The sequence below is a fragment of the Myotis yumanensis genome, unplaced genomic scaffold, assembly GCF_028538775.1.
Source record: "Myotis yumanensis isolate MYYU_CA2020_CCGP unplaced genomic scaffold, mMyoYum1.0.hap1 SCAF_12, whole genome shotgun sequence".
Classification (NCBI taxonomy): Eukaryota; Metazoa; Chordata; class Mammalia; order Chiroptera; family Vespertilionidae; genus Myotis; species Myotis yumanensis.
The window spans coordinates 10,479,020-10,506,701 of NW_027223763.1; the positions used below are offsets into that span (position 1 = coordinate 10,479,020).

At 45.9% G+C, this 27,682-nt stretch overlaps 1 protein-coding gene across 8 annotated transcripts in view; it reads right to left on the minus strand.

Moving 5' to 3' along the window:
• The window catches only part of TNC (tenascin C), an 86,686-nt gene that overhangs the window by 37,298 nt on the left and 21,706 nt on the right, over nt 1-27,682 (minus strand). For 4 of the 8 annotated variants that reach the window (XM_070430783.1, XM_070430781.1, XM_070430779.1 and 1 more), the window contains exons 2-13: nt 25,017-25,607; nt 20,933-22,342; nt 19,466-19,729; nt 18,158-18,273; nt 17,518-17,674; nt 13,689-13,958; nt 12,495-12,680; nt 12,165-12,254; nt 10,125-10,388; nt 2,576-2,848; nt 1,768-2,040; nt 904-1,176 (exon numbers count right to left, since the gene is read on the minus strand). In XM_070430783.1, the coding sequence (XP_070286884.1) occupies nt 904-1,176; nt 1,768-2,040; nt 2,576-2,848; nt 10,125-10,388; nt 12,165-12,254; nt 12,495-12,680; nt 13,689-13,958; nt 17,518-17,674; nt 18,158-18,273; nt 19,466-19,729; nt 20,933-22,342; nt 25,017-25,473 (4,033 nt within the window). In that variant the 5' untranslated portion in view covers nt 25,474-25,607. The remainder of the gene's footprint in view (nt 1-903; nt 1,177-1,767; nt 2,041-2,575; nt 2,849-10,124; nt 10,389-12,164; nt 12,255-12,494; nt 12,681-13,688; nt 13,959-17,517; nt 17,675-18,157; nt 18,274-19,465; nt 19,730-20,932; nt 22,343-25,016; nt 25,608-27,682) is intronic. The other 4 variants (XM_070430780.1, XM_070430784.1, XM_070430782.1 and 1 more) reach the window with 3 other exon arrangements.

Here is a 27,682-nt window from a genome sequence, read left to right on the forward strand (position 1 = left end):
TGTTTCAAGAAACTTCATGAAGAGTATGGAGTTTTTTATAACAGATGGAGCAGCATAGTTTCAGGGAACAAATTGAGATGAATTGTTTTTCCTCCCCAAATCAAAGAAAAACATTGAAGTTGAATGTGGCTGTCCTTTCTTGGATATGTTCCTGCCTTGAGTGTCTGCTAAGGAGAGGGAGACTTGCCCACTGGTGTGGCTCAATGGTTGAACATCAACCTATAAACCAGGAGGTCACGGTTTGATTCCCAGTCAGGGCACATGCCCTGATTGTGGGCTTGATCCTCAGTAGGGGGCATGCAGGAGGCAGCCAATCAATGATTCTTTCTCATCGATGTTTCTCTCTTCTCTCTCCCTCTCCCTTCCTCTCTTAAGTCAGTAAAAATATATTTTTAAAAAAGAAGAGAGAGACTTGATAATTTTAGATCATTTCAAAGGTCACTCTGTAGAGATCTGACTCCAAGGTGGATGGCCGTGAGTGACTCTGAGGCCACCAACAATACGATTTCTCTAGAAAGTTCTGAATTTTATTCTTGTGCGACACCCCCACAGTCTGTGCTGTTTTTATCATGAGATGTTGCTACCTGATAAATGTAGCTATTTGCTGTTCAATGTTTATTACAGGATGGGCGCTTTCATGATCTCATTTACTGCTCAGAACAGTGTTCTGAGGTAGGGGTGTTGTCTGGGATTTGAAGGTGAGAAACGAAGGCTCAGAGATGGGAAATGACACCCCCAAGAATACTCAGCCAGTTAAGGTGGAATTCCAAACCAGACCTCCCTGAGTTACAGCTTGCGTTCACACTGCCTCTCAACAGCCCTGGCTCTTGCCACAAGGGTTTTCTCTGTTCCCAAGACAGGCTGGCTCAATAGCATCCCTGATCTGAAAGGAGGGTCCAATACCTGTGACGACCTCTGCGGCAAGGGGTCGAGTGCTGCGGCCCCTGACCTCACCATGCAGGGTGACTGTGTAAGGGGTACCAGCCGTGAGGCCAGGGATTTCCACGGAGCGCAGGCTGCCAGGAACCGTGAGGCTGTGCACTTCTTTGGCTTGGCCAGCCTCCTGTACCTCAATGACAAACTGCTCATAGATCCCATCTGGGGTGGTCCAGTGTAGCCTGAGTGCGTCCCAGCTAACCTCGGTCACTGTGAGGTTTCCCAGATCTGGAACCTCTTCTGCATAAGGACACAGAGTTCCTGAGTTACTAAAAGGGCATTTGCACACTTAATTCAGGTAAGGTGGCATTTGGGCGAGGGATGAGCTGTCCGGGGAGTGTTGATTCCAGTAATTTATTTACTGCGGCTGTTGAGCTCACTCCAATAGTTGGCACTAAAGCCAGGGTTTTCCTATTCAGCCTTTGGAGATGAAAGATAGTTCTAGGAATTGTTCACAACTTCTATTTTGACATACAAATGGGGCTTTGGGGAGTCCTTTGGTGTGTGCTTAAGATGAGCTCAGACCAATATTTTTTCCATTTGCAAATTGTGCTTTCCAACTTCTGAAATACTGTCACTGAAACTTGCTTTGAAAGAGAAGTCACCTCTCACTTTTGTAAAGGAAGAGCAGGTGGAGTTCTCCGTGGACCTGGCTACCCGGCTAGGACTGGGACTTGGCCGTATAAGGGATATGCCATTTGGATGGAACAGGCTGATTCATGGGTTTTCCCCAAGTGTAGGGGCTGAGCCGGGTTCGCAGCAGGGAGCAGCTGTGTCCCTCCTGAGCAGAGACAGTGGGAGGAAGCAAATGAGTAAATGAGTTTAGAATACCTGTCCAGACTTCAACAGAGAGAGGGGCTGTGCTGGAGTCCCCAGTGACCCCGCGGATGGTGACACTATAGTGAGTGGCTGCTTTGAGCCCGGGCAGGTCCACAGACCTCAGCCCTCCCGGGACTGTGAGGTTCTGGGCTGCCTCTCCTGTGCCAGCCTCCTGCACCTGGATAAAAAACTGCGCATAGGCTCCTTCCGGAGCAGTCCAGTTGAGCTTGAGGGCGTCCCAGCCCACCTCGGACACGGTGACCTCTCCCAAACTGGGAATTTCCCCTGGAGAAGGACAAAGAACCAGTTTCATACTCAAATCACATGAGATCCAGGGACGCTTTGACACAAGAATAGGCATTATCTTGCTTTAAAAAAATGTGACTTTCTTTAGATAAATGTACATCATGCAGCTTCCTAAATTTGTGAAATAGCGTGTAGGAAAATATTGGTTATCTTACTTCATTAACAAATTGCTCTAATCTCCAGTAGACAAGGAGATTAGTTTTTTACTTTGAAGTAAAATGCCTTAACTTTCATTACCAAGAGGGAGCCTGTTTGTGAAGCTCAAGGTCCCTGCCACGGGGGCTGCATGTGTGATCCCCAGACCGGGCCCTGCAGGACTCCACAGGGTGTGGCCCACATGGGTGCAGTGTGAAAGCTGTCCCTGGACACTGCAGCCTGGCGGCTCCTCATTCTTAGACACCAAGGTGCTATACCTTGGGGCAGAACTAGTTCATTCAAAAGCAAGCCCGTCTGATTATCCTTGGCAGTTTCCTGTTGGGAAAACAGAAGCTACAGACAGAAAGGTAAGAGGTACCTGTGGAGGCCTCAGCGGAGAGCACTGGTGTCCTATAGCCCCGGATCACCCCATAGATGGTAACTCTATAAGGGGTGGTGGCCTTGAGGCCCGGGATGTCCACAGCCCGCAGGCTGCCAGGCACTGTGAGGTTCTGAGCTGCCTCCACCTTGTTGGCCTCCTGCACCTGAATGACAAAGTGCTCATAGGCCTGGTCAGCTGCGGTCCAGTTGAGTTTGAGGCCATCCCAGCCCACCTCGGTCACGGTGAGGTTTTCCAGTTCAGGGGTGTGGTCTGAATAAGGACAGAGAGGGGGTCAGTTAAGCCATTCCTGCAAATGCTTTCCTTCTGGGGACCCAGAAATGGCAAGCCGATGCTGAAGGCCATGAGGGCCTGCGTGCTGCACGTCACGACCGCATCCCCGAATGGTGCTGTTGCATAAAAACACCATCAGAAAAACCAATGTAAGACTTATTTTGCCTTGTTGCATATTTGGGCTTGTGTTTTTGAAATGGCATTTTCCTATTGACTTGTTGTTTAGAAAACTCTACCCGTCTAGGTTAGTACCTCTCTGGGCTTCAGTTTCCATTTTGGAAAGTGTCTCAGGAGGATGAGATCTGAAGGAACAGCCTTCGGCTATTCCTCGGGTTCTTGGTCTGAGCTGTCCAGCCGTCTGTATTTTGAGAAAATTGGCTCCTCTTAGATTTCCTTCCTTTTCCTGCTTCCTTCATCTCCTCTATATTATTGTCACTTTGTGTTGGAATTTTTTCAAGTTTCTGGGGCTCTAATCAGTTTACTTAAACCACTTCAGGAAGATGAGAGGTAAATTAACAGGGTACGAGTGAGGCTGAATTGAGCCAGGCGGCAAGTCTTTGCAAAACTGCCCCTTACTGGATAGAAAGACAGACTGAGGCCCTATGGAATGTGCCATCATTATTCATCCAAACACACAAGGTACAGTAAAATCGCTCTTGTCTAAATATACCTTCAAGGTAATTACATGCCCATGGCTGAGCTCACATGGACCTTGCATCGCCTGGGAAGAAAGGACTTTCTCTGGAAATGGATCCTGTAAACAACAAAGTAAGAACTGCTTTAAGTTTATTTAAAAGAATGTTTTTCCCCTCTATTTATGTCTCATACTGGTTGCTAATTTCAAATGAGCTATGCATGTCCATGAAAGCAGGCTTCTAGCTTGAAAATCTTAGTTGCAATTGGATGGAAGATAGCCTTTCAGAGGGGAAAATGCATCTTTTCAAGAATATTTTTAATTCAGACTTTTCCACCTTATGGAGAATGTTCTTTCTAATTCTCATTGGCAAAGCTTACACTCCTGCAAATCTTGCTGATCTAGGACAGGGGTCTGTAAACTGCCATCTGAGGTCTGCTGCCTATTTTGGTAATGAGCAAGCTCACAGTACTTTTTATATTTTTAAATGGTTGGGAAAACAAGCCAAACAAGAAGAATACTTCATGATGTAAGAAAATAGATGAAATTAAGATTGTATCGGGACATAGCCATGCTCGTCATTTCTGCATGGCTGCTTGTGAGCTCCAAAGACACAGCTGAGCAGTTGTGACAGAAACTGTATGGCCTGAAATTATCTGGCCCATTTCAAAAAATATTAAGGACACCTGATCTTGAACTACATTCTATGGACTCAATCCAAATTCGGGTCCTGAAGTGCATACCCAAAGCTTCATAGCAGTTCTAACCACACCCAGATGGCCTTGATGAGAAAGAGAGGACCCTGAACTCAAAGTGATGTATCCAGTTTGGGCAAAAGAAAAGGAGAGTCCGCCATCCTTAAATCCCTTGGGCCTTGTGAGGCCAGGAGCAGCAGTCTAGTTTTAACAATGGTCTCCTTGACCTTGGGAGCATATCCCTGTCAAGTGCTCCAGCAGTCCTCTTGCTTAAAAAGACATGGTACAAATCCAGGCTAAGCAGAACGGCAAGGTTAAGGAAACTGATCCTCTGGCTCATAAACTCTCCTTAGCCCATTTTCTTTTGTTTCTACTCCTGCTATCAAAACTGCTGCTCAGCAACTTAGCTGACACTGACAATTCCCCCCTTAATGTGAATTAAATCACTGTCTTTCCTCGCTAGCTTCTAAAGCTCTCTCTCTCATATTCTGACATGAAACATCTTTCTTTCCATGAAAGAAATACCAGATACCAGGTTGTAAGAAATCTGAGAGTCACCTCACTGGGCAGGGAGGAGGTAATTATTGATTATCTATTAAACTATGGCAATAAAGATTAGTGGAGAGATGAGAGGAGATCTACAATGGAAAATCTCTTCCTGATGAGAACCATCTTTTCTCCTTGAATCAGGTTTTCATATGCCACTGACAGTCTTGCACAATCTGCTTCAGCTGCTCATACAGCTGAGAGATTAACTTCCATCTAATGTTATGTTGCTCAGTAAATAGTAATCATGGTAATGGTACTGCCACCTCAATTTTTGTCTATTCTTCCATTTTTTTGTTTTCTGGGGGGTTGGTCAATCAAGAAAGACCATCGGTTTATACTTAGTGAGCAATGCTGTGACTGTTTCTGGGTGCTCTTGGCACCCCACCTGACCCTTCACTAAACAAATGCTAGTCAGATAAGTCACAGTATAACTTAATGAGTAAAATCAGTAGATAAATGACAAGAAGAGGGATAAGAATGATAAAGAGAGAGAATAATATTAATAAAAATTCTGCAGACAAAAGTCGAGGTAGGGACCAAGTGGCATCCCATAATAAATGCAGACTCTACATTTCACTGGTAAATGACACACTGTGGGCTTACTGCTTCAGAAGCCCAGGGTTTCTGCAGTGTAGTTCCACACTCAATTTCCTGGCATTTCTTTATGAAAAGGCTGTTGTCTTTTTCTTACAGCTGTGCACTGGCATCTACCCTCTGAAAAATGTCAGTGGGCCTGGGAAATCAGGATTTCCAAATCCCTTTCTGTGCTGATGGTGGGTTGACCAGCTGGCCTGGAGGAATTTCTGGCTCTGCCAACTTTAAATCTTTAGATTCCCAACGTCGTGTAGATGGTACTGCAGGGCAGCTTGCTGCCTTAAAATATGCCTCTTTGGAAAGTTTGTTATTCTAAAATAGTTATTTTTAAGGAACTAAAGACTCAAGAAGAACCTTTGACCTTCTCTCTAGCTGCTTAAGAAAATTAGATAGAGGACTTTCTCCAGGAAGGGAGCTATCATCATAAATGACCACAATTTAATATGAACTAGGTGTGACAGACAAGGAGCAACATAGCAAGGCCCCTTTGGTCAAAGTCCTTTGTGTGTCCCATTGTTCAAGGTAGCCCAGCAAACATTCATTTACCAAATATTTGCTTCTGCATCTCCATGTGAACTTTCTCCCCTTTCATGGCCCAAATCACTACCCCTCCTTTCTTTTTAGCTTAAGATGGCGTATAAGCCTCTACTGCCAAATTGTTCTTGAGCCAAATATCCATTTGGAACATACATAAATTTGGTGATTGTCACCTGTTAATCTGTCTTCTGTCATTTTAGTTATTCCACCAGCCAGAAGAACTAAGAGGGAAATCTCTCCCTCCCCAACACTGGCATGGAAAGATGCTTCAGTGGCTTTGTGTTTCTTTGTATTCTCCAGGTTTTATGTCCCTATTGCTCGCAGCAAATTCCTGGCCTCCACTCCAAGCAGGGTTCCCCTGAGGTTATCAGGGTCAAATGCAGAGAGGTGGGCTGGGAAGGATATGCCTGATACACACTCAATTTTTTCAATGCTAACAGGCATAGTACCCTCCTTTCCTCCCTTCCTCCCACCTACCCCCTCCCTCCCTGCGTCTCTTTTCTCTCCAGATTAAGCTTAACTGAGACCTTCCAGGGGAATGACTTCCCTTTCCTTCTCCTTAATCCTTAAGAAGGAGAATTTGGGCTGCTAGTACTGAGGTGGGAGAGGCCAGAGGATACAATGGAAATGCTGCCTCTGGAACAACTGAGGTCCACAGTGCTCATTAAAGCACATGTCTTGTGCTTGGCTGTGTCCAAGGCCCTAGGGATGCAGCACTGGGTAGAGGCAGAGTGCTTCCATTTTGGTTGGCAGTAGGAGGTAGGCCATGGATAATTAAACCAACTGCTGAATGATATCAGGCCAGATAAGTGTCATGAACTTTGGAGCAGCATGGAGGGGTAAACTAGGATGGGGGCACCATTTTATATCAGTGGCCAGAAAAGGCTTTTGAATAACACACAAGTTGAATGCAACCAGGAAAAGGCCATGGGAAAAACTAAGAGAAAAGTGGTTCCCTGGCAGCAGGAATAGCATGTGTCCATGGTGAAATGAGTATGAGGACAAGGGTGGAATGAGGTCAGAGTGATGGGATGGGTCAGATTCTGCAGGGCCTTGTAGCCTGTGGTAGGGTCTTTGGATTTTATTTTAGGTGTGATGGGCAGCTGGGTTGTGCATACTTTTAATTGGGTGCCACATCAAGGAAAAGGCTTGCACTTTGGCTCAATTCCATGGCTAGAGCCCTGGATTTCCTTGGGAAAAATGCTTTTGGGCAGCCAATTCCACATCTGCTCTGTGAAACCCACAGAGGATGAGTGGCTCTTTCTTTGAGGACTTCTGCTTTTGAGAATCTAGTGATGCAGAACTGGAAGTCCCTTTCTTCTGAGGTTTGAACCTACAACCCTTTGACATTTCAAGACTTGTAGCTACATGGTACGTCTACCCAAGAGCTCCCACTTCATTTTTCTTTTCCTGTGCTTACCAAGGCCAAGTGCCTGGACTTCTGTTTCTTTACATATTCCACAACATAGTCCTGTTTGTCTCTAGGTGTCTGTCCAACAGCTTCCTCCCATTTTATTTATTTTATTTTTAGCTTCCTCCTATTTTAAATCTTTCCTGATGCTCAAAGTCATTCTGTGCTCCTGCTGCCTGCTCTGCACCCCTAATTCCAGCAAGTGGAGTATCGTGCTTTCTTTTTTTAAAAAAAATATATATTTTATTGATTTTTTACAGAGAGGAAGGGAGAGGGATAGAGAGTTAGAAGCATCGATGAGAGAGAAACATCAATCAGCTGCCTACTGCACACCCCCTACTGGGGATGTGCCTGCAACCAAGGTACATGCTCTTGACCGGAATCGAACCTGGGACCCTTGAGTCTGCAGGCCAACGCTCTATCCACTGAGCCAAACCGGTTAGAGCTCGTGCTTTCTTGTTACTAGGTAGTGAATTCCTCAGAGCACAGACCTGTCTTAATTGATCTAGCATCCCCAGAACTTAGCACACAGCACACTTGTACTATATTATTGTCTGTAGTAAATGTAAGAGACTTGGGAGGACAGAATTCAGGAGAAGGAATTTTAATAAAATAGAACAGTTCTATGGAGAAAGCTATAGAGAGATATATTATGGAGACAGTGGGCAAAGAACCAATAAAAGGGACTTTGCACATTTTTCTTATAAGACAATGTCCTTAAATATACAAATGATTTCTTTGAAACAGTGTTAAGGAGGCATGCCTGGGAAATGAAATCATGAGCCTTTGGGATGCCAAAATGGGGCTCTCAGTCAGACACAAAGTAACCCCAGCCTGTGGTTCACTTGAAAGCTTGCCTCTCTCTGAGCTGTGAGGCCTGTGCTTCCCTCCTGGAGAGTGGGATAATGTGGCTGTAGCCAGAGCTAATATGATTGAATGGAGCTATAAAACTCACTTTGGTACAGCATTTGTCAAAGTCGGGGAAAAACAGAGAGAGAGACAGAGAGAAAGAAGGAGAAGAAGAAGAGGAGGAGGAGGAGGAGTAGTGAGGGAGTGGGAGAAAAAGGAAGAGGAGGAGTTTCCTCTTTTTTTGTTTTTCTGATTCTTTGTTATCCCTTGATAACAAACTGCCACATTCTAATCTCTACCATGGATGTATTCCTTCCTGATTCTGTCCTGCCCGCCTTCATCTGTGATTAGGCTTCCCCTCCAGAGCACCCCGATGGTCAGCTCATAGCTGGTGGGAAGCAGATGCTCAGTCAGTGGAACTGACTGCCGGGGCTCACTTCAGACTCTGAACAGGCTGCTGTGGTATACCAGATGCCCCTTCTCTCTCCTCCTCACAAACAACCACACTTTCATTTGGCAGCGACATGCTCAGCCAGAGACTACTTAGTCTTTCCTAGACTTCACTTACAGCCAGGAACAACCGATGAATGTGAGTAGAAGGCATTAGGGAGGTTTCCAGAAAGACTCATCTAGTAGGTTCTCTTTTTTGATTCTTTTTTCCCCTCCGTTATGTTGCCTAGAACACAGGTGTGAGGGCTGTACTGCAGCAGCCGTGTTGTGACATGGAGGAGACTTTGAGAATGGAAGCCAAGAAGAGTGGATCAGAAAGAGAGAAGGAGCCTGAGTCACTGATAATTTGGATCTGCTATGCTATCCCTGAATCACCTAACCTCTGATTCACTCTATGAGAGAGGAAAGCAGGTTCCAAGTGACTGTTATTTGAGATTTATGTTATATGCTGGTGAAAGTATTCAGACGTGACAAAGACTCAAAGGCATTTCCATATTTGCCCATCATTACAACCTCTTTTCTGTTTATGGAGATTCAGCTGGAGTAACATCTCTGTCATGACACTCTGGCTGCTCCTGATTCTCCCAATCATTCCCTGTCCTTGGTTGAGTTCCATCTAACACTCTGAATATCTAGTCTTCCCCACGGTCTGTGAGCAGGAGCACCTGAGCCAGAGTGACAGTGACAAGTACATGACCCGCTTGCCCCTCAAATACTAGCACACTACAGTGTATTCAGTAGGTTCTCAATACTTACTAGTTACATTGAAACTAAAGACTATTACTTGTCAAACCCTGAAGAATTAACATTTTCCATTATAATCTTTATTAGGGGGCCAAAATATGTGTATATTTTCCATATAGGAAGAACTGATTTGTTATTTTTGTGTTTTTTTTTTTTCGTTTTAGCCACCAAGGAAATGTGGCAGCAGGTACAAAGAACAGAATCACAGGGCTGGCAGGGACACTGAGGTCAGGATCAGCAGCCATGGGAAGATGAAGTTCACTCTTAATGACTAAGAGGAGCTAGAAAATAAGAAGGGTACTTTGAAAAAAGGCTCCAAGGACCATGTGCAACGTTTCAGGTAACCTAAAGGAAAGCAAAAACCTGGAACAGAAACACTGAATGAGAAATAACCAAAGAATTATTACCAACATTCCCGGTCATCTTGAAGAGAAATAAAACTAAAGGTAAATTAATCGTTAGGCTAAAGGAGGCGGGGACAAGAAACAATTTGAACACAAAATTAAAAGAAAGAAAAGAACCAAAGACAAACACAAATCCTGATGCTTTAAGTTCTCCTGGGAGGAAATAGTTAAAAACCACTATTCATCACCCAGCAAGGAAACTGCTGACTCAGTTGACAAGAGGGAAAGGTTAGTAAGTTGCTCTTTGAAAATGGCATTTAGAGGCTTCAAGAGTGGAGAGAGTAGCAGGACTTCCCACCAGGTGTTCTCGTGTGAAGGCAGCCTGGCTGCTGGGTGTGCAAACCTCACAGTTAACAGTGTCTGTAGGGAGCTCGGGGGCTGACCTCACCTGTGGATGCCTTTACCCGCGCGGCCTTGCTCTTGTGCCTGCCCTTCTCTGCTCTCAGGAGGATGGCATATTCCTGCCCAGGTTCCAGGCCTCTCAGGACATAGGAGGTGGTGTCTCTGGGCAGCTGCACTTCCACCGGCTGGCCCGAGGCAAGGCTGTAGTTGAGGCGGTAATGGTCAAACTTGGCCAATGGTGACCTCCAGAGCAGGGTCAGGGTGGTCTCTGTAGTTTCAGACACCCGAAGGTCCTTGGGGGCGTCCATATCTGGGAGGAAAACACAGAGATGAACACTCCTCAGGCTGGGAGGCAGGCTGCTTCTGGGACTGAAAGGCAGCTGGCTCTGGGCTGCAGCCCCAGGTCCACCATCAAGCAACTGGGGGCTTCAGGAGACTCACCTAACTGGGCCTCAGTTTCCACCTTGTAAATGCCACTGTAAATTACCTGGCTGGTTTTTGGAAGACTGAAAAGAACATAGTGACATGCCCATACCATGAAATGCTACTCAATTAAAAGCATTTTAAAAGAACTCATTATTGATACAAGAAACAATTTGGATGGATCTCAAGAGAATTACGCTGAATGACAAAGCCAATCTCTAAAGGTTGCATACTATCTGATGCCTTTTATGTAGCACTAGAGGCCTGGTGCATGGGTTGGGTCCCTCGGCCTGACCTGCGATTGGGGCCGATTGGGGCGTCTCGCCCAGTCCCCATCGGGGCTGATCAGGACCGGCCAGTGGGGTGGGGGTATAGGGGCCGCTGGAGGTAGGCCAGCCAGCGGGAGGGACCACAGGAGGTTGGCTGGCTGTGGGAGCTCACTGACCACGAGGGGGCAGCTCCTGTGTTGAGTGTCTGCCCCCTGGTGGTCAGTGCATGTCATAGCGACTGGTCGATCAGTTGTTTAGGTTATTCAGTTGTAACTGTCGCTTAGGCTTTTATATATATAGATTCTTGAAATGACAAAATCATCAAGACGATTGCCAAGGGTTAGGGACAGGGAGGGAGGGAGGTGTTGTGGTATAAAAATGGAAGAGAAATCCCAGTGATGGTAACAATTGTTACCATTGGGGGAACCTGGGTGAGGGGTTTAGGGGTGTGTCTCTGTATTATTTCAACAGCATGTGAATCTACAATTACCTTAAAAGAAAAAGATCAAACAGAATATGTATTGGCTCTTGCATAATGAGAGGCTCAATGAAATATGACCTCTGCCCCCTCTGCTCTCCAGCCTCCTTTTCCTTTAGAGGGGAGGTCAGGAGGAGGCTGGTGGAGGGAGAGAGAAAAAGGGTTTCTCTATTACTACATTCCCAGAAAAAAAAAATTGAAGAAAGAATCAGTGGCTTCAAATCAGGGTGTCCTTCACCATCCTCACTCAGAGGTTGGCACTTCAGGAGGCATGGGTGAGAGCAAAGTCTGACTCACCTGTGTTCTGGCCACTTATAATTTATGTGACCAAAGTATACACATTAGGTGTGTTCTAAGAGAAACCCCCAGATGTGTTTTAATCAGTCAATGGTATAAAAAAACAACAACCCTAGAATTGGTTACAAACTTTAAAAGTTTGTAGATTTCTGATAAAGTCTGTTTCCAAATTTTCCTAAAAAGAAAGTTGCTGTTCCCTTCTGTCCTGAGAGCGGTGTGGGACTCACTTGGATGTGGTGCTCATGTGACTTTCTAATGGGATGTCTGGGCTAGATGACCGTAGGGGCTCCTTTCTCTGTTTCTTTTAAAAATTGTTTTATTTTTATTGATTTCAGAGAGGAAAGAAGAGGGAGAGGGAGATAGAAACATCAATGATGAGAGAGAATCATTGATCAGCTGCCTCCTGCACGCCCCCTAATGGAGATCGAGCCCACAACCCTGGCATGTGCCCTGATTGGGAATCGAACTGTGACCTCCTGGCTCATAGGTTGATGCTCAACCACTGAGCAACACCAGCAGGGCCTACTGTTTCTTTTAAAGCAGGTTTTCTGCCTCCTGAGCCTTGTGTCTGTGAGAGCCCGCCTGGGGTGGGGGGTGGGAGGGAGTCCAGGTGCCTCACCTGTGGCCGCGTTGATGGTGGCCGGAATGCTCTCCATGTCTCCCTTCACAGCAGACACACCGATCCCATATTCAGTTCCTGGCCTCAGACCTAAGAGAGAGCGTGCAGGTGGAAATTCAGCTTCAATTTGGAAAGACTTTCAGAAGATCATAAAAACGGCCCTGAGCTGTCCCCGGATGCTATTGCTTTTCAGTATCTGGAATGTTCTGCAGACTGACTCACTGACATCCCGTGAGAGGGACTGCTGAGAACTGCACATGTTCTCTCTCTGGAGGGTTGCAGAGCGGGACCACGTCCCCAGGGCGGCTGGGTCTGGGATGCGGAGCTCACCTGTGAGTGTGGTCTTGGTTGTGGCTTGTTGGCTCTTTGGGACCTCGACCTCAGCGTGGTCACCTCCGGAGATGGGTGCGTACTTAATTCTGTAGCTGTCGATGGCCGCCTTGCCGTTCTTCCATTCCAAGGTGACGCTGTTGTCTGTCTGGGAGACACGGCGAAGATTCCTGGGAGCATCCAGGCCTATTTGGGAGAGGAAGGGACATGTGTATGGAAAACATCAGGCACCAAGAGAGTGGCGGTCTCACAATTCAGGCTGAGATATAAAAGGTTCCTGCCATTGGAGGAAGGTAACAAACTTGCCCCCATACCCATCTCAATAGCTGACGCACAGATCTGAACAAATTCTACATATTCGGCACCTTCCCCATTTAACGTGTGTGGTACCTCAGTCATTCACATTTTCCTCAGATTTTGTGCTTAAAAAAAACCATCAAAAGAACTACACAGAAACTTACACATAAGCTCTATAAGTGTAAGAACTGGCCTATTGTGCACACCACTGTATTTTTTCATATATGTGTGTGTGTGTGTGTGTGTGTGTACAAATTGATTTCAGAGAGGAAGGGAGAGGGAAAGAGAGAGCTAGAAACATAAATGATGAGAGAGAATCACTGACCAGCTGTCTGCCTGACCATTACTGGGGGTTAAGCCCACAACCCAGGCACGTGCCCTGCCCGGGAATCGAATCAAGACCACCTGGTTCATAGGTCAACACTCAACCACTAAGCCATGCCGGCCAGGCTCATCACTGTATTTCTAATAACTCATCTAGTGCTTACTGAGCTCTGAAAAAATATTTATTAAATGACTGATTGACATTCTGGTACTTTAAAAAAATGTCAGAGGCTAAGACATTAGGAGGCATCTTTGTCATTCATGTTTTCTGTACACTGTATTTATTAAAATTTTTATTTTAAATTTTTTTACTAGGACTTGTGTCTTAGTGTCAGACTAGATCCTTCTAGGTATACCAATATGTATATACTTTTTATTTTGGAAGGTTATTTGGGAACATCTTTTCTTTGAAAAATTAAACAGTACAATATTTGAAAATGAAATTTGAAGGAATGGAAATTCCCTTTTTGTTTTCCTGCTGTCAAAGGAGCCTGGAAGGTACTCCAAGGAAGGGTGAATGGAAGTCTCGCAATCCTTCCCTTGCTGGTGCCGATTCCGGGGAAGGCCCGTTACCTGTTGTGAAGGTCTCTTTGGCAGGGTTGCTGGACATGTCACCCCTGCGGGAGATGAGGGACACCTCGTACTCGGTGTCTGGCTTCAGGTTCCCGATGGAGTACTGGTTCTCATCGTGCGTGAGGTCGATGGTGGTGCGGTCGCCTGGCGCGTCTTTGATCCCATAGGAGAGCTCGATGCCGTCGATCTCGGCCAGAGGCTTGAACCAGGTGACCAGCGCAGTGGTGTCTGTGACATCCTTCACCTCGATCTGGCTGGGAGCGTCCAAGCCTGTGATGGGCAGAGGACAAGCGACAGAGCTGTTTCAGAGAGTGGGACAGTGCCAGGGCTGAGCAGAGAGAGGCAGCCATCCCATCTGTCTATGCATATATCGGTATAATATTGACCCCTGGACCCTATTTTATGTTTCTGATCTTCAATGTCCTGTTCGACAAGCTATAAGTAGGGCTGATGCTACCTTGTAGGGTTTGTTGCTTTTTTTGAAAGGAGACAGTCTGGCCAGTGTGGCTCAGTGGTTGTGTCAATTTATGAACTAGGGGGGTCACTGGCTCGATTCACATGCCCAGGTCAGGGCACATGCCCGAGTTGCAGGCTCAATCCCCAGTAGGGGGCATGCAGGAGGCAGCTGATCAATGATTCTCTCTCATCATTGATGTGTCTATCTCTCTCTCCCTCTCCCTCCCTCTCTGAAATCAATACAAATATATTTTTAAAAAGAAGTAAAGGAGGCAATGCTTGCAGAGCATCTGGCAGGGAGCCTGGAACCTGGCAGCTGCATCACAGGTGGTTCTCTGTTATTATCATTACTGGTTTCATAAGTTGAAGACACAAGCTTAGGGCTTGTTTCACTTGAAAAAGACACTGACTTAGTATCTTTTATTTTTTCATTAGGTTGATAACTTCTCCATCAGAATTATGGCGCTGAAAAGTGAGGCAACGGCTATCTGGCCAACGTATGGTAAGTTAAGTTTGATGAAAAGAATTCAGGAGGGAAAGTCATGGCTGCCTGTCTTTCCATCCTCATTTGGTCCTCCTCCTGCCCAGGTACTCACCTCCTGCCCAGTCCAGCCTCTGGTTTCAGAGTTCTGACTGCAGGCTGCTCAGGGCTCTGAGAGCGATTCATGCTTCTCCCATCCTGGCCCTGCACTGGCTGTTCTTTGTTTCTTCTTCCCACGGTTGCCCCTCCTCACCCCTCAAAATCTCATTTATAGGTCGCTTCCTAACGAGAAGCCTTCTTTGACCCAATGCAGTCAGGTAAACACATTCACTCCCCAGCAGGTCTAAAGTTTGAATTAGTCAAGGTGATTACGTTCTAGAGATTTTACAGTATTGTACCTATAGTGATCAATAATTTATCATACACTTAAAACCTCACCAAGAGGGCAAATTTCATGCTAAGTATTCTTACCACAATTAAAAAGAATATTTTAGTATTGCAACTTTCTCACTCTTCCGTAACAGATTTCTATACAGTTTATCCAAAGTGTGTTATTCAATTTAGACAGGCTCATTCACTCATGCAGACAGAGGGTCTTTGACGTTTCTTAATCCCCAGCATACAGTCAGGTTCTGTCATTTATGTCTTAACTCTATTTTTTTTTAATTACACAAACATTTTTAATGCAAACACCGAAACATTCCAGGCATGCAGCAAATGCCTCAAATGAAGGCCTGCTAGGCATTCGGTCAATGTTTCCTCCTTTCTTCATTTCTGAAAATAGTTAAGTTTGTGTTTTCAATATTGGTTGAGGAAACAATATCAAACAATAGGAGCTTGGTTTTATCAAGGGGGCAAGAAGGAACAATTCATTGCTTTTTGTGAGACACTTACAGTCTCTTTTGTTGAATTCCAGGTGTCATTACGTTAGTCTCAACTAACAGATAATGAACCCATAACATGCACAATGAAAATGATGCTCTGACTCAACAGTGAGGCTGCCTGTCCTGTATTCTTTAGGCCAGCAAGCACCTAAACCACACCTATTACCTTCCTTAGCGGTCCTTTTATTAAGAAGTCCGGATTCAGTCAAGGACACATCTATCGCTGGATTTGGGACACTTGAAGAGAGGAGACTAACCTTGCCCGGTGCTTACCACGTGCCAAGCACAGTCCTTTGTCATTCGTGTCTTACTCTCATCACAACTCCATAGGTAGGATACCATAAACCCATTTTCCAGATGGTGGGTCAGAGGTTTAAAGAAGTGAACCTGCTAAGGTCATGTTGAATAGTGAAGCTGGAATTCAAACTCAGGATTGTTTGGGTCCAATCCCCATGCTATTTCTCCTCTAAATGCAAAGGCCTCTCAGAAACACTCATGTGCCAAAAAACCATTGTAATACAACCTCTATGATGAGAGGGAAAGAGTAAAAAATGTTTTGGTGCCAAAACTTTAAGGTTCTTTAAACGTGAAAGAAGTTCAGGTAGCAGCAAAATAAAGAGGTAACTATCTGCCTCTCAGTATTGATATTTATGTGCTTATGGAACTTCAAATGTTAGGATGTTTGTCCTGCAGTAAGAAAGAAAGAAAGCAGCCAATCCCCACATTTAGATTCCAAAGAAAAGGGCCGATGAAAGAACTGTCTTATGCATTCTCAGTGTGTCTTCTCCACAGCAAATATGCATTTGCTTGATCTCTGTGCCTTTCTTATGATCAAATGATTTTTTTCCTGTTGGTACCTGCCTTCTACCTACCACTGAGGGGTGTTGTCAGGGTGATGGAAAACACTGGTTTATAAAGGAGACAATCTATAAACTGGCTCTGAGCTAGGCAAAGTGTGCAAATATTTAAATGCAAGATGTTCTTTCTTGTCATTAGTCAACAGATTTAACTTTCCAACAACACCCTGCCAAGAAGAGTTGGTTCCTTAAGCAGTTGGCACCAATGTTATTTTGAGAAAGATAGAGGTTTTCCCAAATGGCAATGAAAAAGTTATTTATTTATTAATTAAAACTCTGCTTTCTAGTAGAATGACTTCAAATTCAGCTTTTTTCCTCCCCTCCCACCAAATGATCTAGCAGTGCCAAATCCTATTCTACCCCCAAGAAGTTCTGACCTCATTACCACTGAGTGACATTCCATTTAGATTTCTGTGGAAGACATGGCCTCCACATTCTACACAACCAGAGTCTCAGGAATGCTAGTGGCCGTGGGGTTCAATTAAGAAAAGGAGACCCTGGCTTCAAACTGTGGACCCAATAGCATCGACCATGCGGTATTGGTTAAATGAACTTAGTTTCTCTAAGCCTCAGTTTCTACTCTTAAAAAATAACACTAATATCTGCCCTACCTCTTTCACAGGGCTGGTGCTAATATTAAATGCGATGATGTGGTAGATCATGTGGCAATGGTCTCAATTACCCGGCATCCGTGCCACGTTGGAATGTCATGTTGAACTCCCCAAGAGATGGATCTGTGTCCCCACCCCTTATATCTGGACTGGCCTTGAGATTTGCTCAGCAGAAGTAATATTAAAGCCAATGTAATGTCAGCTACTATCAGAGCAGGGCCAGGGTAGTATCTAGGAGGCTGAGAGACCTGTGGAGCAGAAAGGCACCGAGACTGGGGCCATTCTAGATCAACCAGCCCCCAGCCCACACAGATGCATAAGTGAGCCCAGTCAAGAACAGAAAAATGGCCCAGTTGAGCCCAACCCTAAATCACCAATGTGCAGAATTATAGTTTTAAGCCACTTAGTTTTGGGCTTTTTTTTACGTAGCAAAAGCTAATTGATACAGGTGCTATATAAGAGGGCATGTTATTAACCAGAAATGCAATGAGTTACAGTCAGCTTTGTCATTGTGTCAGTGATAAAAAAGCTGATACTCACGGGTGGTTGTCACTCTCTTCAGGCCTGGGCCCCGAGTATTGTTTTTCACGATGTGCAGAGATATCTCATATTCCTGTCCAGGGGCTAGGCCAGTTTGCCGGTAGGTGGTCTCTGGCCTCCTCAGGCTTTTGGTGATCTCTTCCTCATCTTCTTTATTCTGAAAGATAGGAGCCCTTGGTAAGGCCTAGAGGAGGTGCCAGCCTCTTCATTTATGGGATGATTCATTTCACATTCATCCCTTCCTCTTTTATTCTCTCCTCTATGTCCTAAGCCAGTGGTTCTCAACCTGTGGGTCGCCTAAGACCATCCTGCATATCAGATATTTACTTTACGATTCATAACAGTAGCACATTACAGTTATGAAGTAGCAACGAAAATAATTTTTTATGGTTGGGTCACAACATGAGGAACTGTATTTAAAGGCCCAGAAGGTTGAGAACCACTGGTCTAGGCCCTCAGTCCCAAGTTCCATGCTTATTGACTTACTAAAATCATTTAAAAATGTGTATGGGAACATACAAGGGCCAATCGGAGCCCTGTCCCCCACCAGAAGCCAAAGAACTAGAGTTGATATGAAGGTCTGCGGAGGCCTCTGACCATCTCCTAGACTCTTGCACGCCCACTGCTTTGAGCTCCCTACCTTATTCCGGAAGATGATCTCCCATGTTTCGAAAGCGATATCCAGAGGATCCCACTCCACTTCCACAGATGTCTCCTTGATGGACTTGAATTTGAGGCCTTCAGGTGCAGGCAAGTCTGTCGGGAAGAGCACGAAGAGGAGGTAAGGATGGCGACATGTATGGTGGAGGCCACAAAGCCCTGTTCTGCTGAACCCAGGGGCGGGCATTTGAGCTGGGGTATACTTAAAGGTTCTTCTGGGATGCTGTCTACTGCACGACAGCATGAAAATTAATGTTAGGACCAACCATATGGTTAAATCTGGGCAATTTCATGTGCTTAAACCTGATATGTGCACAGGCTTTGGAATCAGACAGACTTGGGCTAGAATTTCAGCTCTGCAGTTACACATGTTGTGTACATAGGAAAGTTGCACAAAATGCCCAAGCCTCAGTTTCTTCACTTGGGAGAAGAACATGCCCTTTGGGAATGTTTTGGGACTGAGTGGTATATTGCATGTAGACTGTGAGGCATGGTTCCTGACATGTAGCACAAGTTTAATATGGCAGCCAATGTTGTTATGACTAAGCAAAAAAATAAAACTACAACTTTCTAACCTAACTTACTTTTCAAGTATGAAGAAAATTATACTGATGTTAGATTCTTAAAGGAATAACTTGAACTTCTAGTGTTTCTACTTTTAAATATATATATAGTGAGTTTCACAGGAATATAGTATGGAATAGAGTGGTTAAGAGCATAAATCTTCAACTGGACTGCCAGGGTTCAAATCCCATCTCCACCACTTATTAACTGATTTGGGATGAGATGCTTAAACATTAGGAGTCTCAGTTTCCTCATCTGTAAAATGGGTTAACAATAGCTCCTATCTTATAAGGTTATTATGAGTTAGTATATGATGAGTTTCTTTTTTGTTGTTGTTGTTGTTGTTTTTTAAAGAATTTCTTATTGAAATTTAGAGAGAGAGGAAGGGAGAGGGTAAGAGAGAACATTGATGTGAACAAAACATTGATTGGCTGCCTTCTGCACACCTCCTACCTGGATTGAGCCTGAAACCCTGATATGTGTTCTGACCAGGAATCAAAACTGGCACCCTTCTGATGCATAGGATGATGCCCAACCTACTGAGCCACACCGGCCAGGGCAATGAGGAATTTCTTTAAGAAAATATTTAGGGGGCTTCACTGGATTCCAGGGTCTTAATTGGTGTAATTCTGTAAGGATAGCTATGGAGCTATGGGGCAAAGGCAAGGTGGCAAGGGGCGAGGGGAGGCAGTTGAGGCTGCCGAGGGCGGTTCTGCTCACTCACAAGTGGCCACCCTTGCGCTGACGGGGATGCTCCTCTTGTTCTCCAGGATGGCGAACACTCGGATAAAGTACTCCACGCCAGGCTCCAGCTCCTGGATGGTGGCGGACGTCTGGTCCCCGGGGACCCGGAACTGTATCTCCAGGCCGTCCTCGTGGGTGGGCGTGTACAGGATGAGGTACTCTGTGACCCGCATCTCATTCTCCCAGGTCAGGTTCACAGTCTCCTCGGTCACTTCTGTCACAATGAGGTCTTTGGGAGGGGACACTGGTGGGAAAGAGGAAGGACAGCTGGGGTCAGTAATGGGCCCTGTAGAGTCTCCCTTCCACTAGCAGTCACAGAGGTCCAGCTCCATTTTCTAACCTGCACAACTCACGGGGGAGCCCTTGCTGCCACCCGTCTTTAAAATCTCGGGAGGCCGTCACCACCTTTAGGCTGTGGTGTCAGGGCTGCAGAGTAGCCTGGAGGGTTCTTTGTGACCCATTTCCTCCACCTCTCTGTTCCTTGGAACCTTGTTCAGAGCCTGGCCATCTGCATGGGAAGGGGCAGTCTGAGCTTAGCTCCCTGCTCTGCACTTCAAGTCACACATCCTTTGCACTCAGAAGGTATTCTGAGCTCATCTGGTCCAACTGTTTCACTTTCTAGATGTGAGTGAGGTAGAGGGACTTGCCCAGCTTAGCTCATCTCATCCCATTTGGGACTCACATGTCCCTACCAGCCAGCTGTTCTGCCTTGACCACATTAAACCCACAGGCATTTATTTATTCTTATCTATCTACCAATAGTTTTAATCAAGGTAGAAATTCTCCATGGTGACCACTGTAATATGGATGGGTGAGAGAAGTAGAAAGAAGACCCTCACTAAACATGAGCATTATTGGTTTTTGTGGTGTTTTCACTCAACCAGTGTTTACTGAACACAACTGTACACCATGCCTTGTGTTAACTGTAGGGATAATTCTCCTTTAAGGATCTCACAATCCTTGGGATCAAAGACAATGCAGAGAAGATGATGTAAGAGACCTGACTGGTGAGTGATCAGCACTTAGTCTTGAGTTGAGTGTGCATGGAAAACAGTTTGTTTTATATGGTCTTACTGCTCAGTCAATGTAGCCGATTTTTTACCTCCCTCCAAATAAAGGGATCAAGTTTATTATTGATTTGATGTCAGTGGGAAGTAGGAGAGAAAGTTGATGCTTAACGAAAGGGAAGCTATCATTTCCTCTACTGGGCATGGGTGTTAAACTCAGTGCAGATGAGGTAGGCAGACTCAGATATTAGCTTTGTGATCGATTAGCTATGTGTCCTTGGGACAATTCCATAACGTCTCTGAGCCTGAGACTTTAAATAGGTAGCTGCTCAGCAGGCGAATAATCAGGCCTTCAAAGAGTTAGTGTGTTTAATATTCACACACACCAGGTGTACAGTCTGTCACAGCCTCATCTCCCCAGTGGGAGCTCTGGTACTCACCCTCTGAGCAGTCCTCCCCGGTGTAGCCCTCATTGCAGATGCAGCGGCCGGCAATGCACTGCCCCATGTGACTGCAGTCATTGGGGCAGGAGCGCTGCCCACAGTCCAGGCCCGTGAAGCCCTCATGGCAGACGCACTGGCCATCCACGCATCGGCCGCGGCCGTTACAGTCGCTGGGACACCTCCGCTCCTTGCAGTCTTTGCCCATGAAGCCTTCATGACACACGCACTGCCCGTTCACACAGCGACCCTGGCCATGGCAGTCCCCAGGACAGGACAGCTCTGCACAGTCACGGCCGGTGAAGCCGTCCTCACACACGCACCGCCCCTCCACGCAGCGGCCCCGGTGGCTGCAGTCCTTGGGGCACCGCAGATCCCGGCAGTCCTCGCCCGTGTAGCCGTCGTTGCAGACACACATGCCGTTCACGCAGCGGCCGTGCTGGTGGCAGTCATTGGGGCAGCTCATCTCACTGCAGTCGTAGCCCTGAAAGCCCTGCTCGCACACACACTTCCCCTTGATGCAGCGGCCCCGGCTGTGACAGTCGTTGGGGCACCGCAGCTGGCTGCAGTCCTCCCCGGTGTAGCCGTCGTCGCACACACACTGCCCGTTGACGCAGTGGCCATGGCCGCTGCAGCCATTGGGGCATCTGAGCTCACTGCAGTCAGCGCCCGTGAAGCCGTCGTCACACTCACACTGCCCGTCGATGCAGCGGCCGTGGTTGTGACAGTCGGCGGGACACCTCTTCTCACTGCAGTCCACGCCTGCAAAGCCCTCATCGCACACGCACTGGCCCTCCTCGCACCGGCCCTGGCCATGGCAGGAGTTGGGGCAGGTGAGCTGCCCACAGTCCTCCCCCGTGAAGCCTTCTTCGCAGTAGCAGGTGCCGTTGACACAGCGGCCCCGGTCGTAGCAGTCCTTGGGGCAGATGAGCTCACTGCAGTCCTCGCCCGTGAAACCCTCGTCGCACATGCACTCATTCTCCACGCAGCGCCCACGATTGTAGCAGTTGTTGAGGCACAGGGGCTCGTTGCAGTCCTCACCCGCAAAGCCGTCCTGGCACACACACCGGCCGTCCACGCACCTGCCATGCTCCTCGCTGCAGGGTACCGGGCACAGCTCCTGGCTGCAGTCAGCCCCGGTGTAGCCTTCGAAGCAGACACAGACCCCATTCACGCACTTGCCCTGGTCGTTGCAGTCGCTGGGGCAGGCCAACTGGCTGCAGTCCTCCCCGGTGAAGCCCTCGTCGCAGGTGCACTGCCCGTCGAGGCACTGGCCTTGCAGGTGACAGTTGCCTGGACAGTCAGGCTCGGAGCAGTTGGGGCCTTTCCAGCCAGGCTCGCAAACGCAGCCACACCCTTCGGTGCTGAAGTTGCCCCGGCCGCTGCAGAAAGGCCTAGTGTCCAGGCGGCCTGCAACGGAGAGATCAGAGGCTCTCAGCTGAGCACAGTTCCTACCCTTGAAACGCAGATTCGAATTCTGCCAGAGCACAGCTGCACCCTCGGGCCCCATCTGGCTTGAAAACTAGTTGTTTACTGAGTGAAATCACATGGGACACATATCTACTTACACAAGGGAGGAATTCTTAGCTTGAACTCTGAAATTTGTAGACTTATATGCAAAGGCTATGTGTGTTTAGGTTTGTAGGCATGTGTGTCTGTGTTTCTACCGCTAGGAAGAGGATCTACAGTTTTCACCAAATTTTCACATAGTCCCACAACCCCAATGGTTATGGATCATGTCATGTGGAATCTGTTATGCTGGGCTGTGTTACTTCTACGTAGTCTGGCCAAGTCAGGCACATAAGAGATTTCCAAGAAATAATTGTTTAACAAACCCAATTCTGACTCTTTGACTCAATAGCCGTGCTGCATTTGGGATGGGCTATAGAGTCTTTCTGGAGCCCAGTTTCTTCATCGGTCAAATGGGACCAATAGACCACTTCCCTGGGGCCCGTCAGGGTTGACGGGGACATGGAGACCTGACTGTTATGCTCATCGTGATGTTCTCTTGCAGAATTTTGTTTGGGTTGACTCAAGTTTGGCATATGGGTTTACGTGACCAAAACTTTCTAATTTTCCATAACTGAATGAGTGGCTTTCTAATTCTGTAAGGACAACTTGCAATTTGGCTCTGCCCCCATAGGACTCATCGGCCTCTGTCCCTCTTTCCTCTCTTTCCTGGAGGTTGCCGTGGTGAGTGAGTCTGAGGGACATGAGTCAGCGCTGACATGACTTCAGCTCTTTCAAGTCTGTATCATGTCTCAGCTCTGCTTACAGGAGTAACTGGCATGGTCTCCGTGGAACCCAGGGAGAAGCAATGACACTCACTCCACTTTCTCTGCATCTAAATACAGTTGAATTAATATGGTTCATCCCCTTTCTGATGCCAGGAAGGAAGGCAATTTTTTAAAAAGTTGGTTTGAAAAGTGAGACTCTACGCTTGTGCTGTGTAGTACGGTGGCCACTGGCCACCTGTGGCTCTTAGGCACTTGAACTGTGGCTGGTCTGAATTGAGATGGGCTGGAAGTGTCAAATCCAACCAGATTTTGAAGGCTCAGTATAAAAGAATATAAAATGTCCATTAATATTTTTTATATTTATTACAGGCTGAAACATGGATATTTTAGTTCTATTGGGTCAAATAAAATAGATAATTCATATTATCCTTAGCTGCTTCTTTTCATTTCTTTATTTTGACTACTGGGAACTCTAAGGTTATATATATTCTCACGTTATATTTCTGTTGGCTGGCCTTTCTGCTCTAGGTAAGTATTTCAACTCACTTTTTAGAATTAACCTATTGTGTAACTCCCAGGGAGTTGAGAGATAGAAGATAAACTAATATATGCATAAAGGAAACTTTTTTTTTTCTTGTCTTAGAATCCTAGAGCACATCTTTAGTACTTTCCACTAAGTCTACTGATTAGGTCTATTCTTAAAATAATTTGTCCAAGTAATTCATGGTAATTTTTCCTGAGTGGCAGAAATAGAGATTTTCATCTGATTTCAAGCTGTTGAAATTCCTGCAGTTCTATCAACTTTAGGGAATGCAGATGAAGACATGATTTCAAAGTGGTAACCTTTCTTTAAAAAGGCTGCAGGCTGGTATTACTGGAGGACTGTGGATTCTGGAGACACACAGGCCTGTTCAAAGTTTCCATCCCTTATCACCCTGTGTGTCAGTTGGTTGAGTTCTTTGAGTCTCAGTTCTTAGATCTATAGAATGGACCTTCAGCCTCATATTAAATGGTTGCTGGGAGGGTTAAGTTAGATAATGAATTACAGGGCCATCTACTTAAAAGGGGCTGAAATCATCGTTGTGATCATTATCATTGTTGCCATTCAACTGGAGCATTTATTCCAATTTTCAGGCTTTGTACTGCCATAGGTGGCCTTGTACCTTTGTAATAACTAACAACCAGGGTGTGGAAGACTGCGTTTTTATTTTAAACCTTTTATAAAAACATTGATTTTTAGAGAAAGGGGAAGGGAGAGGGAGAGAGAGAGAAAAAAACAGCTATGTGAGAGTGAAACATTGATCAGCTGCCTCCTGCCTGCCCCCTACGGGGGATCGAGTCTGCAACCTGGGCATGTGCCCTGACTGGGAATCAAACTGGTAACCCTCTAGCGCATGGAATGACGCCCAACCAACTGAGCCAGGGCTGGAATATTGTGGTTTAAGTCCTAACTTGGTCACTTATTGCAGGACCTGGAGGAATTCCATCGTACTTCTGGGCCTCAGTTTCCCTATTTGTGCAATGGGGTAATAGGGCTATATCATCATCTTTCAGGGTCTGATCTTTGGGTCAGGAGTTTCATAAAGTGTTCATAGGTTTTGAGGTAGAGAATGTGTTCATTTCATGGTCAAATAAATTTTGGAAACAAGTGATTAAAGTGAAATTACTACAAATTCCTCAGAGAAACATTTGTCACTGAGAGCAGAATAGAGATGGTTACAGTCTCCACGTTTATTTGACCATCAAATCTCTTTGTAATGAATCCCCTGCAAGGCTAGTTTCCCCAGGAACCCACTTTGGAAACAACTGAAGGATCTTGCCATGCTCATCATTTCTCCCACTCGTACCTTCGGCAGGCTGGAGGCAGCAGCCCGCTCCCATGCTGCACTGCTCCCGCAGGGAGGACACCAGGTTCTCCAGCTCCTCCAGTCGGCCCAGGAGCTCCTTGATGTCAGGAGCAGGGGCACACCCACAGGCCCGGCGGGGAATGTTGATGCGGTGTGTGAAGACGATCTGGTTTCCCCCTTCCACGGTATGCTCCTGGAAGCTTTCACTGGGCTCTGAGGGTGGGGCCAGATCCTTCTCCCCACTGGCTGATTCCAGATCCACGGAGCACTGGGACCCAACAGGAAGCTTGATGTTGTAGACGTGGTTGAACACCACTGGTTGGTTTTCCTCCGGCAGAGTGATGTTCACCCCAGTCTGTCGCTTGCGCCGAATGACTTTCTTGAGGACCCCACCTTCAGCAGTGAGGGTGAGCAAAGCTAGGCAGATGCCCACCAACAGCCGAGTCACAGCCCCCATGGTGGAGGTGGGTTTGGTGGGATGTTTCTGGGGTTCTAAGAACCTAGGGCGTCTTACTCTCAGGTAGAGTTGGGGTCTTGGAAGCACAGAGTTGAATTAACAGTTGTTCCTGATCCACTTGAAGAAATCCTCTTCTACAAGTAAATAAAGAAAAACAGCAAGCTTATTAGTATGTTCTTCTCATTGAATCCACTGACTCTGCAATTGTAGTGAATGTTTACTTTGTCGCCTATATTTAAAGCTCTCCTGGTATTCATTCAATATTCACTGAGTGTTGATATACAGTGGTCTCTAAAGGAGTAAAGAGGATCAGATACAAACAGAGGTTGGAGGTGACATGCTACTGTGAGGTAGTTCTTCCCCTGCTAAGTTGTCTTATTCGTCTATTTACCTGTTACGGCTATTTACCTGTAGGGCAATCACGTGGCAGAGGAAAGGGGAGTTGTCAAAGGCAGTGAGAAATGACTGAGTAAAGATATAACACAAGTGAAACTTTAGGTGGTTATATTATTCATTAACATATGCCTTGGATACATATGAGAATAATCTGTATATGGCATGATGTCATTTTTAGTCCTTTTTTCATTAGGAGCTACACCTGAGGGTAATTCAAGAAAATAATTGAGAGCTTTGTTTTTCCACAAATTGACATTTTCCTATGCCCATGCTATTCTTAGTCTTGCATATCCTAAGTTATTTATGTCAATTAGATGTGATATTTGGGTTGCCTATTCTATAACAGGTTTTCCAATGTATTTTTTAGGAAGATCTTATCCCAACGATAAAATGCATCAACATGATCCCTGGTCATCTCTTCTATGATGACAGAAGGTCTCTGCAAACCTGGAGAGGGATTGTGGCCGGGAGAGCTGAACCCTGAAGCATTTCTGTTGGGCTGAGCAAGGGTTTGGGGACTTAGAAGACACCAGCTGTGCATAGAATCAAGAACTTCCTATCCATCCCACATCCCGATTATATTCATATTTGATATTTCACCAATTATCATGTGACATCTAATTAGGGCTTCTACTCCCTGGTTAGGACAAAAACAAACAAAACAAAATAAAACAAAGACAAAAAAAGAAAGAAAACCTTCTTCTAAGTATGCTTTTTCATTCAAATTCGTTTCCTAAGTAAGAATTGGTGCATCTGTGATGTAGGCAAGCCCACTGAATAAAGATTATTATGAAGAGGAGAACTTGGCAATTTCTCTTCTCTCAAACCAGCATAGCCCGTTTGTTTATTGGATAAATATTTATCGATTGTCTACTCTCTTACAATCGCTTTAAATCTCTTTGCCTTCCTTTCTTCCCACCCTCTTCCCATCAATTCTTAGCTCCCCCCCCCCCCGCCCCTTTTTTTATGAGAAAGGGCCATGGGCCAGTTTGAAATGCTCTTGGACTTTTACCCAACACTTTTGTGTGTGTTGCTAAATGACTTAAATTTCCATCTAAAAAGCCATTAGAGTTGCTGGTTGAGACTCTAAGGCAATGAGTCTAGGGTAATAATGACCAGGCTAAGGATTGAATGAGGATTTTTCACTGTTCGTGTAGGAGACATGCGCTGGCAGAGCCAAATGCTGCATTGTTCAGAGGAAGGAAATGGGATTTTTGAGGGCTATTTCCCATTGGCTGACTGCTGTCTAAGGGCAAGTGGATATTTTTGTACTTTGGGAAAGACCAGTTATATCTTCAATGTGGTAGAAACTGCCTCAGCTTTGGACTTAGACACCCCTGGGTTCAAATGCCACTCACTAGCTCTAAGACTTGGGACAAGCTATTTATCCTCTCTAAATTATAACCTCATTTGTAAAATGGGGGTCAAACTTCTTCCTGAGGGAGTTCTAGATTAGCTCAGCGTGGTGCCAGGCCCATAGTAGCACACATTAAAATATAGCTCCAATTTCCTTGTACTTCTAGGAACAAAACCTAGCACGAGTCCATGCCCATAGCCTCCTTTTGCTTAAGCTTGACCTCCTCATTGAATCCAGTCCTAAACTCAGCAGCAGCTTGAATCTAGATCAAAGAGGAGCTGCAGAAATCACGAAAAGGTGAGGGGGTAAATCTTATGATAATGTACTAGACATATTTACACCAGAGAGGCAAAAGACAGAGAGCAAATAATAACCTTTAAGAATGTTACATGCAGACAACTGGTTAATGTCCCCTTGGAGGGGAGGCCAAAGGAAAACTGTAGATTGCAGCTTCTG